Here is a 13,857-nt window from a genome sequence, read left to right as displayed (position 1 = left end):
GAGTTGCAACTGGGGATGATGGGAATTACAATTAATTGGAACTACCTTCCAAAGCTGCTTTGGGCTTAAAAGATAGTGTTGTCCCTGGCTAACTACAACTCCCATCACTATGGTGAGAGTTGCAACTGGGGATGATGGGAATTGCAATCAATCGGAGCTACCCTCCAAAGCTCCCTCAAGTTCAAAAATACAGCATGTCCCTGGGTAACTACATCTCCCATTGCTCTGGTAAGAGTTGCAACTGGGGATGATGGGAATTGCAGTCCTGGAAGATCGATGGATGAGAATAACTATGAAAGTAAAGGTAGTGGAGTCCTTTTTTGGGAGGAAAAAAACAAAGTTATCTCTCTCTTTTCAAAAGTGGACAAACGGAGGGAAACTTGTCATTGTTTCCAGAAAAAAAATGGGATTTTAAAGGCAGTTTTTAATGTATATCACACACACACACATAGATATATATATATTTCTCCCACACAAATCACTCCCAGGTGTCTCGAGGTCTTACTGCCATATTCCCCACTTTAAAACCAGTTCTCCCAAACACTTTGCACAAAGTTCCTTGCGTTTAAGGGTCAAGTTTCCAAATATAATTAATGTTTATGTTAGAAAACAAGCCCCCGGCAGCCTAGATTTTCAGGACGGGTGGATCGAGAGGAGGAATATTCTAGAGGGGGGAAACAGAAGCCGTATCTCAAGAGCGCAGAACAAAAAAAGAGCAAAGATTCAAAGCCAGGATCCTTCCGAGTTGGCCCTTGAACCCGACCCAAAATTTCCCTTTGGGGTGTGTTCATGCAGAAACGCCTCCAAACCCACGAAATGATGCCAAAATATCCCCAATGCATCCTTGTTTACCCTTGCAATCTCCATTTTCCTTTGCATTTTCTCCATCGGAGAAATTGACACTCCTTCCCAATTTCATTCCCACTTGGAGTAAGTCCCATTCTAAAAGCTAAGCAGGGCCAGGGCTGGTTAACATGTGGATGGGAAGCTGGTGGCAAAGACATCCAGGTCGGTACAGCTTGCCCCAAATCCTGCAATTTGGCACAAGAGAGAGAGAGACGAAAGGCGAAAACTTTGAGGAACTAACAACAGGGGCCACTTTCCTAAAGGTAAACAACAGGAAACTTCTCCAAGGTTTGGGTTCAGGTTAGGGAAGTGGTTGCCTTTAAGGCAAAGGAGACATTTCCCGTGTAAAAGGATACCTTCTGGGTTCTAGAGTGACATTCTGGGTTCTAGATCAACCTGTGAAAATGGCTCCCGCGGCAAAGAGTCAACATTTGATGCAGCAAATCAATGTAAGAGGATACTTTCCAAGTTCTAGATTGACTTTCTCAGTTCTAGATTGAGCTGTGAGAGGATGCCTTCTGGGTTCTATAATAACATTCTGGGTTCTAGATCAGACTGTGAAAGTGGATCCCGCTGCAGAGACAACATTCAATGCAGCAAATCAATGTAAGAGGATACTTTCTGGGTTCTAGATTGACATTCCAGGTTCTAGATCAGCCTGTGGGAATGGTTCCCGCTACAAAGCTATGACATTCGATGCAGCAAATCAATGTGAGAGGATGCCTTCTGTGTTCTATACTGACAGTCTGGGTTCTAGATCGGCCTGGGAGAATGGTTCCCGCTGCAAAGAGAAAACATTTGATGCAGCAAATCAATGTGAGAGGATGCTTTCTGGGTCCCAGATTGAGTTCTAGATTGACCTGTGAGAATGGCTCCCACCGCAAAGAGACAACATTCGATGCGGCAAATCAAGAATCCAATGGAGGTAATCAGGAAACTTTTCAAAAATTTGGGTTAGGGAAGTTGTTGCCCTTGAAGCAAAGGAAACATTTCCCATGTAAGGGGATACCATTCAGGTTCTAGGTTGACCTCTGAGAATGGCTCCACTCTAAAGAGACAACGTTCAATGCAGCAAATCAAGATTCTGATGGAGGTAAACAACAGGAAACTTTTCCAAAGTTTGGGTTAGGGTTGCCTTTGAAGCAAAGGAGAAATTTCCCATGCAAGAATACACCGCATGGGTTCTAGATTGGCACTCTGGGTTCTAGATTGGTACTCTGGGTTCTAGATTGACCTCTGAGAATGGCTCCTACTAAAGAGACAACGTTCAAGGTGGGAAACTTTTTGGAAACTTTTCCAAAGTTTGGGTTAGGGTTAGGAAAATGGTTGCCTTTGAAGCAAAGGAGACATTTCCTATACAAGAGTACACAGCCTGGGTTCTAGATTTGTACTCTGGGTTCTAGATTGACCTCTGAGAATGGCTCCCACTCTAAAGAGACAATGTTCAATGTGGCAAATCAAGAATCCAATGGAGGTAAACAGCAGGAAACTTTTCCAAGGTTTACGTTAGGGAAGTGGTTGCCTTTTAAAGTGAAGGAGACATTTCTCATACAAGAGTATACATTCTGGGTTCTAGATTGACACTCCAGGTTCTAGACTGACCAGTGAGAACGGCTCCTACTGCAAAGAGAAAATGTTCGATATGGCAAATCAAGAATATGGTGGAGTCAATTTGATAGGAGCAGCTTAAAAAGGACTATGTGTCCCGTCCCCCGCCCCCCAAATGTGTATGTGTGCACGAACATGGTTCAAATTCATTATTATGACACATTTCCGGTTCTTTTAAAAAGATCCCAGGGCAGATCAAGCCTTAGGATCAAGCCTTGGGATGCAGATAGAAGTGCATTCATTCTATGTTTGCAAACAGGAGCACCAGTTTCATTCCCTAAAGAAGCGTTTCCCAATCTTTGCTCCCCTAAGTCAGGCATGGGCCAACTTCGGCCCTCTCTACGGGTGTTTTGGACTTCAACTCCCACAATCCCTAACAGCCAGGAGGCTTCTCACAGGTGGAAAGTTCAAACCTGGATCCACCCAGAAGATGGAGAAGGAGGAGGAGATGGAGAAGAAAGGGAATGGAGGAGAAGCTAGAGGACGAGAAGAAGATGGAGAAGAAGGGGAAAGGAGGAGGAGATGAACGTGAAGAAGAAGAAGGGAATGGAGAATGGAAGAGGAGATGGAGAAAGAAAGGGGAAAGAGAGGAGAGAAGGAGGAGGAGATGGAGTAGAAGGGGAATGGAGAAGATAGAATAGGAGAAGAAGAAGGGAATGGACGAGAAAATAGAGGAGGAGGAGATGGAGAAGACAGAAGAAGAAGGGGAAGAGAGAAGGAGGAGGAGATGGAGAAGAAAAAGGAGATGAGAGGAGGAGGTGATGGAGGAGAAGTTCAAGGAGGAGAAGATTGAGAAGAAGGGGAAGAGGTAAGGAGAAGGGGAGATGGAGAAGAAGAAGGGGAATGGAGGAGAAAACAGAGGAGAAGAATGGGAATGGAGAAGTTATAGGAGGAGGAGGAGACTGAGAAGAAGGGGAAGAGGAGAAAGGAGGAGGAGATGGAGAAGAAAAGGGGACAGAAGGAGGAGATTGTGGAGAACGGGAATGGAGGAGAAAACATAGGAGAAGGACAATAAGATGGAGAAGTATAAGAAGGAGAAGAGGGAGATGGAGAGGAAGAAGGGAGGAGAAAATAGAGGAGATGGAGGAAGAGAAGGGGAAGAGAAGGGAGAAGAGAGAAGAAGTGGAGGGAGAAGGAGAATGGAGAAGATAGAGGAGGAGGAGGATAACACAGAGGAGAAGATGCAGAAGAAGAAGGGGAAGAAAGAAGGAGGAAGATGAGATGGAGAAGAAGAAGGGAATGGAGGAGAAGATAGAGGAGGAGAAGTAGGAGAAGAAAGGGAAGGAGAGAAGGAGGAAGAAGAGATGGAGAAGAAAAGGGTAGAGAAAAGGAGGAGGAGATGGAGGAGAACGGGAATGGAGAAGTTAGAGGTGAAGGAGGGGAAGAGAAGAGAGAAGGAGGAGGAGAGATGGAGAAGAAGAAAGGAAATGGCGGAGAAAACAGGAAAAGGATGATAAGATGGAGAAGTATAAGAGGAAGAGAGAAGAGGGAGATGGAGAAGAAGAAGGGAGGAGAAAACAGAGGAGGAGGGGAGGGAGAAGAAGGAGAATGGGGAAGATAGAGGAGAAGCTGGAGAAGAAGAAGGGGAAGAAAGGAGAAAACAGGAGGAGAAGATGGAGAAGAAGAAGGGGAAGAAAGAAGGAGGAGGATGAGATGGAAAATGGAAGAGGATAGAGGAGAAGTAGGAGAAGAAAGGGAATGGAGGAGAAGTTAGAGGAGGAGGAGATTGAGAAGAAGGGGAACAGAAGAGAGAAGGGGAGGGGAGATGGAGAAGAAGGGGAATGGAGGAGAAAACAGAGGAGAAGGACGATAGGATGGAGAAGTATAAGAGGAAAGGAGAAGAGGGAGATGGAGAAAAAGAAGGGAATTGAGGAGAAGATAGAGGAGGAGAAGTAGGAGAAGAAAGGGGAGGGAGGAGAGAAGGAGGAGGAGATAAGAGGAGGAGGAGATTGAGAAGAAGGGGAAGAGAAGAGAGAAGGAGAAGAGGGAGATGGAGAAGAAGAAGGGAGAAGAAGATAGAGGAGGAGATTGAGAAGAAAAAGAGGAAGGGAAGAGGGGAGGAGGGGAGGGAGAAGGAGAATGGAGGAGAAGGGGAATGGAGGAGAAAACAGAGGAGAAGGACGATAGGATGGAGAAGTATAAGAGGAAAGGAGAAGAGGGAGATGGAGAAAAAGAAGGGAATTGAGGAGAAGATAGAGGAGGAGAAGTAGGAGAAGAAAGGGGAGGGAGGAGAGAAGGAGGAGGAGATAAGAGGAGGAGGAGATTGAGAAGAAGGGGAAGAGAAGAGAGAAGGAGAAGAGGGAGATGGAGAAGAAGAAGGGAGAAGAAGATAGAGGAGGAGATTGAGAAGAAAAAGAGGAAGGGAAGAGGGGAGGAGGGGAGGGAGAAGGAGAATGGAGGAGAAGGGGAATGGAGGAGAAAACAGAGGAGAAGGACGATAGGATGGAGAAGTATAAGAGGAAAGGAGAAGAGGGAGATGGAGAAAAAGAAGGGAATTGAGGAGAAGATAGAGGAGGAGAAGTAGGAGAAGAAAGGGGAGGGAGGAGAGAAGGAGGAGGAGATAAGAGGAGGAGGAGATTGAGAAGAAGGGGAAGAGAAGAGAGAAGGAGAAGAGGGAGATGGAGAAGAAGAAGGGAGAAGAAGATAGAGGAGGAGATTGAGAAGAAAAAGAGGAAGGGAAGAGGGGAGGAGGGGAGGGAGAAGGAGAATGGAGGAGAAGGGGAATGGAGGAGAAAACAGAGGAGAAGGACGATAGGATGGAGAAGTATAAGAGGAAAGGAGAAGAGGGAGATGGAGAAAAAGAAGGGAATTGAGGAGAAGATAGAGGAGGAGAAGTAGGAGAAGAAAGGGGAGGGAGGAGAGAAGGAGGAGGAGATAAGAGGAGGAGGAGATTGAGAAGAAGGGGAAGAGAAGAGAGAAGGAGAAGAGGGAGATGGAGAAGAAGAAGGGAGAAGAAGATAGAGGAGGAGATTGAGAAGAAAAAGAGGAAGGGAAGAGGGGAGGAGGGGAGGGAGAAGGAGAATGGAGGAGAAGGGGAATGGAGGAGAAAACAGAGGAGAAGGACGATAGGATGGAGAAGTATAAGAGGAAAGGAGAAGAGGGAGATGGAGAAAAAGAAGGGAATTGAGGAGAAGATAGAGGAGGAGAAGTAGGAGAAGAAAGGGGAGGGAGGAGAGAAGGAGGAGGAGATAAGAGGAGGAGGAGATTGAGAAGAAGGGGAAGAGAAGAGAGAAGGAGAAGAGGGAGATGGAGAAGAAGAAGGGAGAAGAAGATAGAGGAGGAGATTGAGAAGAAAAAGAGGAAGGGAAGAGGGGAGGAGGGGAGGGAGAAGGAGAATGGAGGAGAAGGGGAATGGAGGAAAAAACAGAGGAGAAGGACAATAGGATGGAGAAGTATAAGAGGAAAGCAGAAGAGGGAGATGGAGAAGAAGAAGAAGGGAATTGAGGAGAAGATGAGGAGAAGTAGGAGAAGAAAGGGAAGGGAGGAGAGGAGGAGGAGATGGAGAAGAAAAGGGGGAGGAGAAGTTAAGAGGAGGAGGAGATTGAGAAGAAGGGGAAGAGAAGAGAGAAGGAGAAGAGGGAGATGGAGAAGAAGAAGGGAGAAGAAAATAGAGGAGGAGATGGAGAAGAAAAAGAGGAAGGGAAGAGAGAAGGAGGAGGGGAGGGAGAAGGAGAATGGAGGAGAAGGGGAGGAGATGGAGAAGATGAAGGGAGGAGAAGATGGAGAAGAAGGGAACGGAGGAGGAGAAGTAGGAGAAGAAAGGGAGTAGGAGTAGGAGGATGTAACAGAAGGAAGAGAAGAGAAAATGAGAGCGGGAAGAAAAGGGGGAAATGGGAAAGAGAAGGGGAAGGAAGACAACAGGTAAGCAAAGGAAGGACGGCAAAGAAAAAAGGAAGGAAGGAGAGGAGGAAAACAGGCGAGAAGAATAGCGCGTCCTCCTCCTCCTTGCCTTGGTTTTCTACACAAAGGGTGTTTTTTTGAGCCAAAGAAATGCTTCCCTTTGAAAACTGCAGCTTAATTTCCCGCAGGAAACACCAACCAGGTTTTGCCAGGTAGGACGCCTGGACGGCTGCCGCGCGGTGGGTGGCACATCCCTGAGCATGGATCATTGCAAAACGCTTGGGGCAAAAACAAATCAGAACGGAGTTAAAAGTCACTCAATGGGGATGGGTTGGAGGGCGCGTCCGCCGCACGAAGGCGAACCGAATCTCCCGGCAAGGCTGCGAAGGGATGGCGGCACGAATCCAGGGAGGGAGGAGGCGACAAAGACATTCCTTCTGTTTTGTGCAAACCACGGTGAATGCGAAGAAAGTCCTGACTCCCGCTGCTGTTCTCTGTTCGCGGGGAGAAACCGGGTCGAGGTGGTGCCAGTTCTGTTTTGTTCGGCTTTGGAGAAATTCTTAAGAATCGTCGGCGAGGATCTCTGTGATGAAGGAGACCATGTCGGTCTCTTTGGTGTCGTGCAGGGTGAAGAACGGGTGAGCCTGCGAAGGAGGAAAGAAGGGAATGGTGACGCACTCCGGAAAGGAACCATTGAACCTTAGATTCACTACTGTTATTGTCAAAAAATGTAATGTGCAGATTTGAGAAATGTGAATTTAATATGATGTGTGGGAATGACTGGAAGAATGGAAGGATGCAGTTAATAATTTTGGAGACACCAGTATAATACTAAGGCCTGCAATGACTAAACCTGCTTGCTGGACTGTAATTAAAAGCTGCTAATAAGAACTGAAAAGTAAACTCTGATAAGAACTGGGAAAGCCTTGTGTTTGTCAACCAGTATAATACTAAGGCCTGCAATGACTAAACCTGCTTGCTGGACTGTAATTAAAAGCTGCTAATAAGAGCTGAAAAGTAAACTCTGATAAGAATTGGGAGAGTGATAACAGAAATGTTTACAATGTTAAGAAGGAAGTCAACACAAGCCTTGTGTTTGTCAACACCAGGCCTGCAATGACCAACTACGTGCTTGCTGGACTGTAATTAAAAGTTGCTAATAAGATCTGAAAAGTAAACTCTGATAAGAACTGGGAAAGCCTTGTGTTTGTCAACACCAGGCCTGCAATGACTAACTACCTGCTTGCTGGACTGTAATTAAAAGTTGCTAATAAGAGCTGAAAAGTAAACTCTGATAAGAATTGGGAGAGTGATAACAGAAATGTTTACAATGTTAAGAAGGAAGTCAACACAAGCCTTGTGTTTGTCAACACCAGGCCTGCAATGACCAACTACGTGCTTGCTGGACTGTAATTAAAAGTTGCTAATAAGATCTGAAAAGTAAACTCTGATAAGAACTGGGAAAGCCTTGTGTTTGTCAACACCAGGCCTGCAATGACTAACTACCTGCTTGCTGGACTGTAATTAAAAGTTGCTAATAAGAGCTGAAAAGTAAACTCTGATAAGAATTGGGAGAGTGATAACAGAAATGTTTACAATGTTAAGAAGGAAGTCAACACAAGCCTTGTGTTTGTCAACACCAGGCCTGCAATGACCAACTACGTGCTTGCTGGACTGTAATTAAAAGTTGCTAATAAGATCTGAAAAGTAAACTCTGATAAGAACTGGGAAAGCCTTGTGTTTGTCAACACCAGGCCTGCAATGACTAACTACCTGCTTGCTGGACTGTAATTAAAAGTTGCTAATAAGAGCTGAAAAGTAAACTCTGATAAGAATTGGGAGAGTGATAACAGAAATGTTTACAATGTTAAGAAGGAAGTCAACACAAGCCTTGTGTTTGTCAACACCAGGCCTGCAATGACCAACTACGTGCTTGCTGGACTGTAATTAAAAGTTGCTAATAAGAGCTGAAAAGTAAACTCTGATAAGAAATGGGAGAGTGATAACAGAAATGTTTACAATGTTAAGAAGGAAGTCAACACAAGCCTTGTGTTTGCCAACACCAGGCCTGCAATGACTAACTACGTGCTTGCTGGACTGTAATTAAAAGTTGCTAATAAGAGCTGAAAAGTAAACTCTGATAAGAATTGGGAGAGTGATAACAGAAATGTTTACAATGTTAAGAAGGAAGTCAACACAAGCCTTGTGTTTGTCAACACCAGGCCTGCGATGACCAACTACATGCTTGCTGGATTGTAATTAAAAGTTGCTAATAAGAGCTGAAAAGTAAACTCTGATAAGAATTGGGACAGTGATAACAGAAATGTTTACAATGTTAAGAAGGAAGTCAACACAAGCCTTGTGTTTGTCAACACCAGGCCTGCAATGACTGACTACATGCTTGCTGGACTGTAATTAAAAGCTGCTAATAAGAGCTGAAAAGTAAACTCTGATAAGAATTGGGAGAGTGATAACAGAAATGTTTACAATGTTAAGAAGGAAGTCAACACAAGCCTTGTGTTTGTCAACACCAGGCCTGCGATGACCAACTACATGCTTGCTGGATTGTAATTAAAAGTTGCTAATAAGAGCTGAAAAGTAAACTCTGATAAGAATTGGGACAGTGATAACAGAAATGTTTACAATGTTAAGAAGGAAGTCAACACAAGCCTTGTGTTTGTCAACACCAGGCCTGCGATGACCAACTACATGCTTGCTGGACTGTAATTAAAAGTTGCTAATAAGAGCTGAAAAGTAAACTCTGATAAGAATTGGGACAGTGATAACAGAAATGTTTACAATGTTATGAAGGAAGTCAACACAACCTTTGTGTTTGTCAACACCAGGCTGGCAATGACTAACTACCTGCTTGCTGGACTGTAATTAAAAGTTGCTAATAAGAGCTGAAAAATAAACTCTGATAAGAATTGGAAGAGTGATAACAGAAATGTTTACAATGTTAAGAAGGAAGTCAACACAAGCCTTGTGTTTGTCAACACCAGGCCTGCGATGACCAACTACATGCTTGCTGGATTGTAATTAAAAGTTGCTAATAAGAGCTGAAAAGTAAACTCTGATAAGAATTGGGACAGTGATAACAGAAATGTTTACAATGTTAAGAAGGAAGTCAACACAAGCCTTGTGTTTGTCAACACCAGGCCTGCAATGACTGACTACATGCTTGCTGGACTGTAATTAAAAGCTGCTAATAAGAGCTGAAAAGTAAACTCTGATAAGAATTGGGAGAGTGATAACAGAAATGTTTACAATGTTAAGAAGGAAGTCAACACAAGCCTTGTGTTTGTCAACACCAGGCCTGCGATGACCAACTACATGCTTGCTGGACTGTAATTAAAAGTTGCTAATAAGAGCTGAAAAGTAAACTCTGATAAGAATTGGGACAGTGATAACAGAAATGTTTACAATGTTATGAAGGAAGTCAACACAACCTTTGTGTTTGTCAACACCAGGCTGGCAATGACTAACTACCTGCTTGCTGGACTGTAATTAAAAGTTGCTAATAAGAGCTGAAAAATAAACTCTGATAAGAATTGGGAGAGTGATAACAGAAATGTTTACAATGTTAAGAAGGAAGTCAACACAAGCCTTGTGTTTGCCAACACCAGGCCTGCAATGACTAACTACCTACTTGCTGGATTGTAATTAAAAGTTGCTAATAAGAGCTGAAAAGTAAACTCTGATAAGAATTGGGAGAGTGATAACAGAAATGTTTACAATGTTAAGAAGGAATTCAACACAAGCCTTGTGTTTGTCAACACCAGGCCTGCAATAACTACCTGCTTGCTAGACTGTAATTAAAAGTTGCTAATAAGAGCTGAAAAGTAAACTCTGATAAGAAGTGGGACAGTGATAACAGAAATGCTTACAATGTTAAGAAGTCAACATAAGATCAATACCAATCAAGAAGATCAACATCTGGCCAGGAAACTGAGATGAGGCCGGGATGGAAGAGGTCTGAATCTTTACATGAAACTATAATTTAAGATAAGACTGTCCAACTCTGATTAAACCATTATTCTAACCTTCCTCAATGTAAATGTGGTTACTTATCCTTCCAATGATAATAAAGAGAATAAACTAATAATAATAATGGAGTAGAATAATGGAAATGTGATAATAACAATAATAATAATAATAGAGTAAAATAATAAATGTAATAATATTAATAATAAATGTAATAATAATAATAATAATAATAATAATAGAGTAAAATAAAATAAATGAAATAAATTATAATAATAGAGTAAAATAATAAATGTGATAACTCCCCAGTAACTACAACTCCCAAACAACAAAATCAATACCCTTCATAACTGTCATTTTGCTGCTGTTGTGAATAGTATTCATTCACTGGACCAAATTTGGCACAAATACCCAATACACCCAAATTTGGATACTGGTGGAATTGGGGGAGGGTATTAATTTTGTCCTGTGGGAGTTGTAGTTGCTGGGATTTATAGTTCACCTACAACCAAAGAGCATTCTGAACTCCACCAACGATGGAATTGAACCAAACTTGGAACACAGAACTCCCATGACCAACAGAAAATACTGGAAGAGTTTAGTGAGCATTGACCTTGAGTTTTGGAGTTGTAGTTCACCTACATCAAGAGAGCACTATGGACTCAAACAATGATGGTTCTGGACCAAACTTGGCATGAATACTGGTGGAGTTTGGGAGAAGCAGACCTTGACACTTGGGAATTGTAGTTGCTGGGATTTATAGTTCACCTACACTCAAAGAGCATTCTGAACTCCACCAACGATGGAATTGAACCAAACTTGGCACACAGAACTCCCTTGACCAACAGAAAATACGGGAAGGGTTTGGTGAGCATTGACCTTGAGTTTTGGAGTTGTAGTTCACCTACATCAAGAGAGAACTATGGACTCAAACAATGGAGGATCTGGACCAAACTTGGCACGAATTCTCAATATGCCCAAATGTGAACACTGGTGGAGTTTGGGGAAAATAGACCTTGACATTTGGGAGTTGTAGTTGCTGGGATTTATAGTTCACCTACAATCAAAGAGCATTCTGAACCCTACCAACGATTGAATTGGTCCAAACTTCCCACACAGAACCTCCATGTCCAACAGAAAATATTGTCTTTGGCGACCCCTCTGACACCCCTACATGATCCCTCCAGGGGTCACAACCCCCAGGTTGAGAAGCACTAGCGTAAACAATGACAATAAAGGAATTCTGCCGATAACTCCACCAATTATGAATCAATCTGATTGATATCTCGCTTCCTCCCTGCCAATGAGGAAAGGAAGCGAGGGGAAGAGACTCACCATGAGTTCCAAGTAGCTCATCCGTTCGGCAGGATTCTTCCTCAAGCTGCAGAAAAAGAAAACGCAGGGAGTTGGGATGTTATTCTATAGGCTCTACTTGACAGTCATTATTTTTCATTTACATGCATTCCAAAATGGATCCAACTCTGGTCCATTCTCCCTAAAGTAAGGGCCACACAATTAAACAGGAAATAACACTTTCAAACCAGGAACAGAACGTTTTTCCTATTTTGTGACATGTGGGGAGTGATGTCAATGAGTTTCAAGATGAGTTTCAAGATGGCAATGGTTTGGCCAGTTTATTTATTTCTCGTGTCAGGGCAGCCAGTCAATTATATTACATTTCTAACAAAACAAAGCAAACAAACAAAGAAAATACAAAATGTGTGAGTTTGGTAGTTGATTAAATGTCCTTTGACCAGTGTCTGGCCACTTGGAGTGCCTCTGGTGTTACTATAAGAAGGTCCTCCATTGTGCAGGTTGCATTGCAGCAAGTGGTCAGCGGTTGGCTCTTCTCCGCACTCGCATGTCGAGGATTCCACTTTGTGGCCCCATTTCTTGAGGTTGGCTCTGCATCTAGTGGTGCCAGAGCGCAGTCTGTTCAGCGCCTTCCAAGTCGCCCAGTCCTCTGTGTGCCCAGGGGAGAGTCTCTCATCTGGTCTCAGCCATTGCTTGAGGTGCTGGGTTTGAGCCTGCCACTTTTGGACTCTTGCTTGCTGAGGTGTTCCAGCGAGTGTCTCTGTAGATCTTAGAAAACTATTTCTAGATTTAAGTCGTTGACGTGCTGGCTGATACCCAAACAGGGGATGAGATGGAGATATCTCTGCCTTGGTCCTTGCATGATTGGCTGCCACTTCCCGGTGGATGTCAGGTGGTGCGATACCGGCTAAGCAGTGTAATTTCTCCAGTGGTGTAGGGCACAGACACCCCGTGATAATGTGGCATGTCTCATTCAGAGCCACATCCACTGTTTTAGTGTGGTGAGATGTGTTCCACACTGGGCATGCGTACTCAGCAGCAGAGTAGCATAGTGCAAGGGCAGATGTCTTCACTGCATCTGGTTGTGATCCCCAGGCTGTGCCAATCAGCTTTCGTATGGTATCGTTTCTAGCGCCCACTTTTTGCTTGATGTTCAGGCAGTGCTTCTTGTAGGTCAGAGAACGGTCCAGAGTGACTCCCAGGTATTTGGGTGCACTGCAATGCTCCAGTGGGATTCCTTCCTGGCCAGTGATATTGATGCAGAGAATGACCAGGAGATCCCTGTTCAAAGTGTAGTTTCCCATGAGAATGTCCCTGAGGGGTGTGGGGATGATTATGGTGTGCTTTCTGAATTGTTACCAGAGAGTTCCCATGACAGGGAACATGAAAACAGTTTGGCACCGGGCCCAACTGCAGAAATTAATGAGCAAATAGATAGACAGGAGAAGATCAGTCAAAACAGGAGAGCCGAACAGTGGCTTCGGTGTTCTGCCAGGCTCCGAGAAAAAACGATAAGAAATTCTCAATTAAAACTAAACCAAATTCTGAGTTCTAGAGACTTAGCTAACGAGGAGATAAAAGTCCCAAGTACAGGATATGTAGTCAGATGAAGCATCGTTTGGAATCAAGTCAAGATCTCGTTCTTGTTCATGGAAGTTATGTTTGGGAAATTTATGCTTTAAGTGCCTTTGTTTTATAGTTTTGATTCTTGGATTTTATGCTTCTATATTCATGCCTTGGGTTCATGTTTCCTGATTTCTTGCATTTTATTTGGGAAGTTTTGACTTTGTTTTTTATGGACTTTGCTGGACTATTACCCAGGACTACTTTGTTCCTGCTTATCTTCCTACCTAATTGGATTTACCTATTTCTTTAACGTGTTTTTTTTACCTTACTGCTTTTTAATTATCTTAATTAAATTTATTTTAATAAATAAAAATGTTTTAATTATCTATATAAATAAAAAAATGTAATGTTCATTTGTGGGATTAACAGAACTCAAAAACCACTGGACGAATTGACACCAAATTTGGAAGCAAAACACATTCTAATCTGATCTATGTTTTCAAACAAAAAAACCTGTAAAAAATGAAGGAGAAATAAGTTTAAACTCCCCAAAAAGAAAAAATCCTTATAGAGCATGCGCAAAAGCTCCTCTCCCTATTGTGCGAGAAGAATGAAGCACCAACCGTTGTGAGGGAAGAGAAGCCTCGCCATAGAGCGCCTTTCCATGCAGGAAGGCAGAGTCCTTTTTCTTTTGGGGAG

General features: G+C 43.3%; 1 protein-coding gene across 2 annotated transcripts in view; it reads right to left on the bottom strand.

Moving 5' to 3' along the window:
* Positions 1 to 6,443: 6,443 nt before the first annotated feature.
* The window catches only part of LOC137095195 (dual specificity mitogen-activated protein kinase kinase 3-like), a 106,155-nt gene continuing 98,741 nt past the window's right edge, over positions 6,444 to 13,857 (bottom strand). Inside the window, exons 12-13 of one of the 2 annotated variants that reach the window (XM_067461575.1) lie at positions 11,614 to 11,659; positions 6,444 to 6,938 (exon numbers count right to left, since the gene is read on the bottom strand). In XM_067461575.1, the coding sequence (XP_067317676.1) occupies positions 6,855 to 6,938; positions 11,614 to 11,659 (130 nt within the window). In that variant the 3' untranslated portion in view covers positions 6,444 to 6,854. The remainder of the gene's footprint in view (positions 6,939 to 11,613; positions 11,660 to 13,857) is intronic. The other variant, XM_067461574.1, reaches the window with a different exon arrangement.

The sequence above is a fragment of the Anolis sagrei genome, chromosome Y, assembly GCF_037176765.1.
Source record: "Anolis sagrei isolate rAnoSag1 chromosome Y, rAnoSag1.mat, whole genome shotgun sequence".
In the NCBI taxonomy this organism is placed as follows: domain Eukaryota; kingdom Metazoa; phylum Chordata; class Lepidosauria; order Squamata; family Dactyloidae; genus Anolis; species Anolis sagrei.
This window is presented reverse-complemented; position numbering and strand designations above follow the sequence as displayed.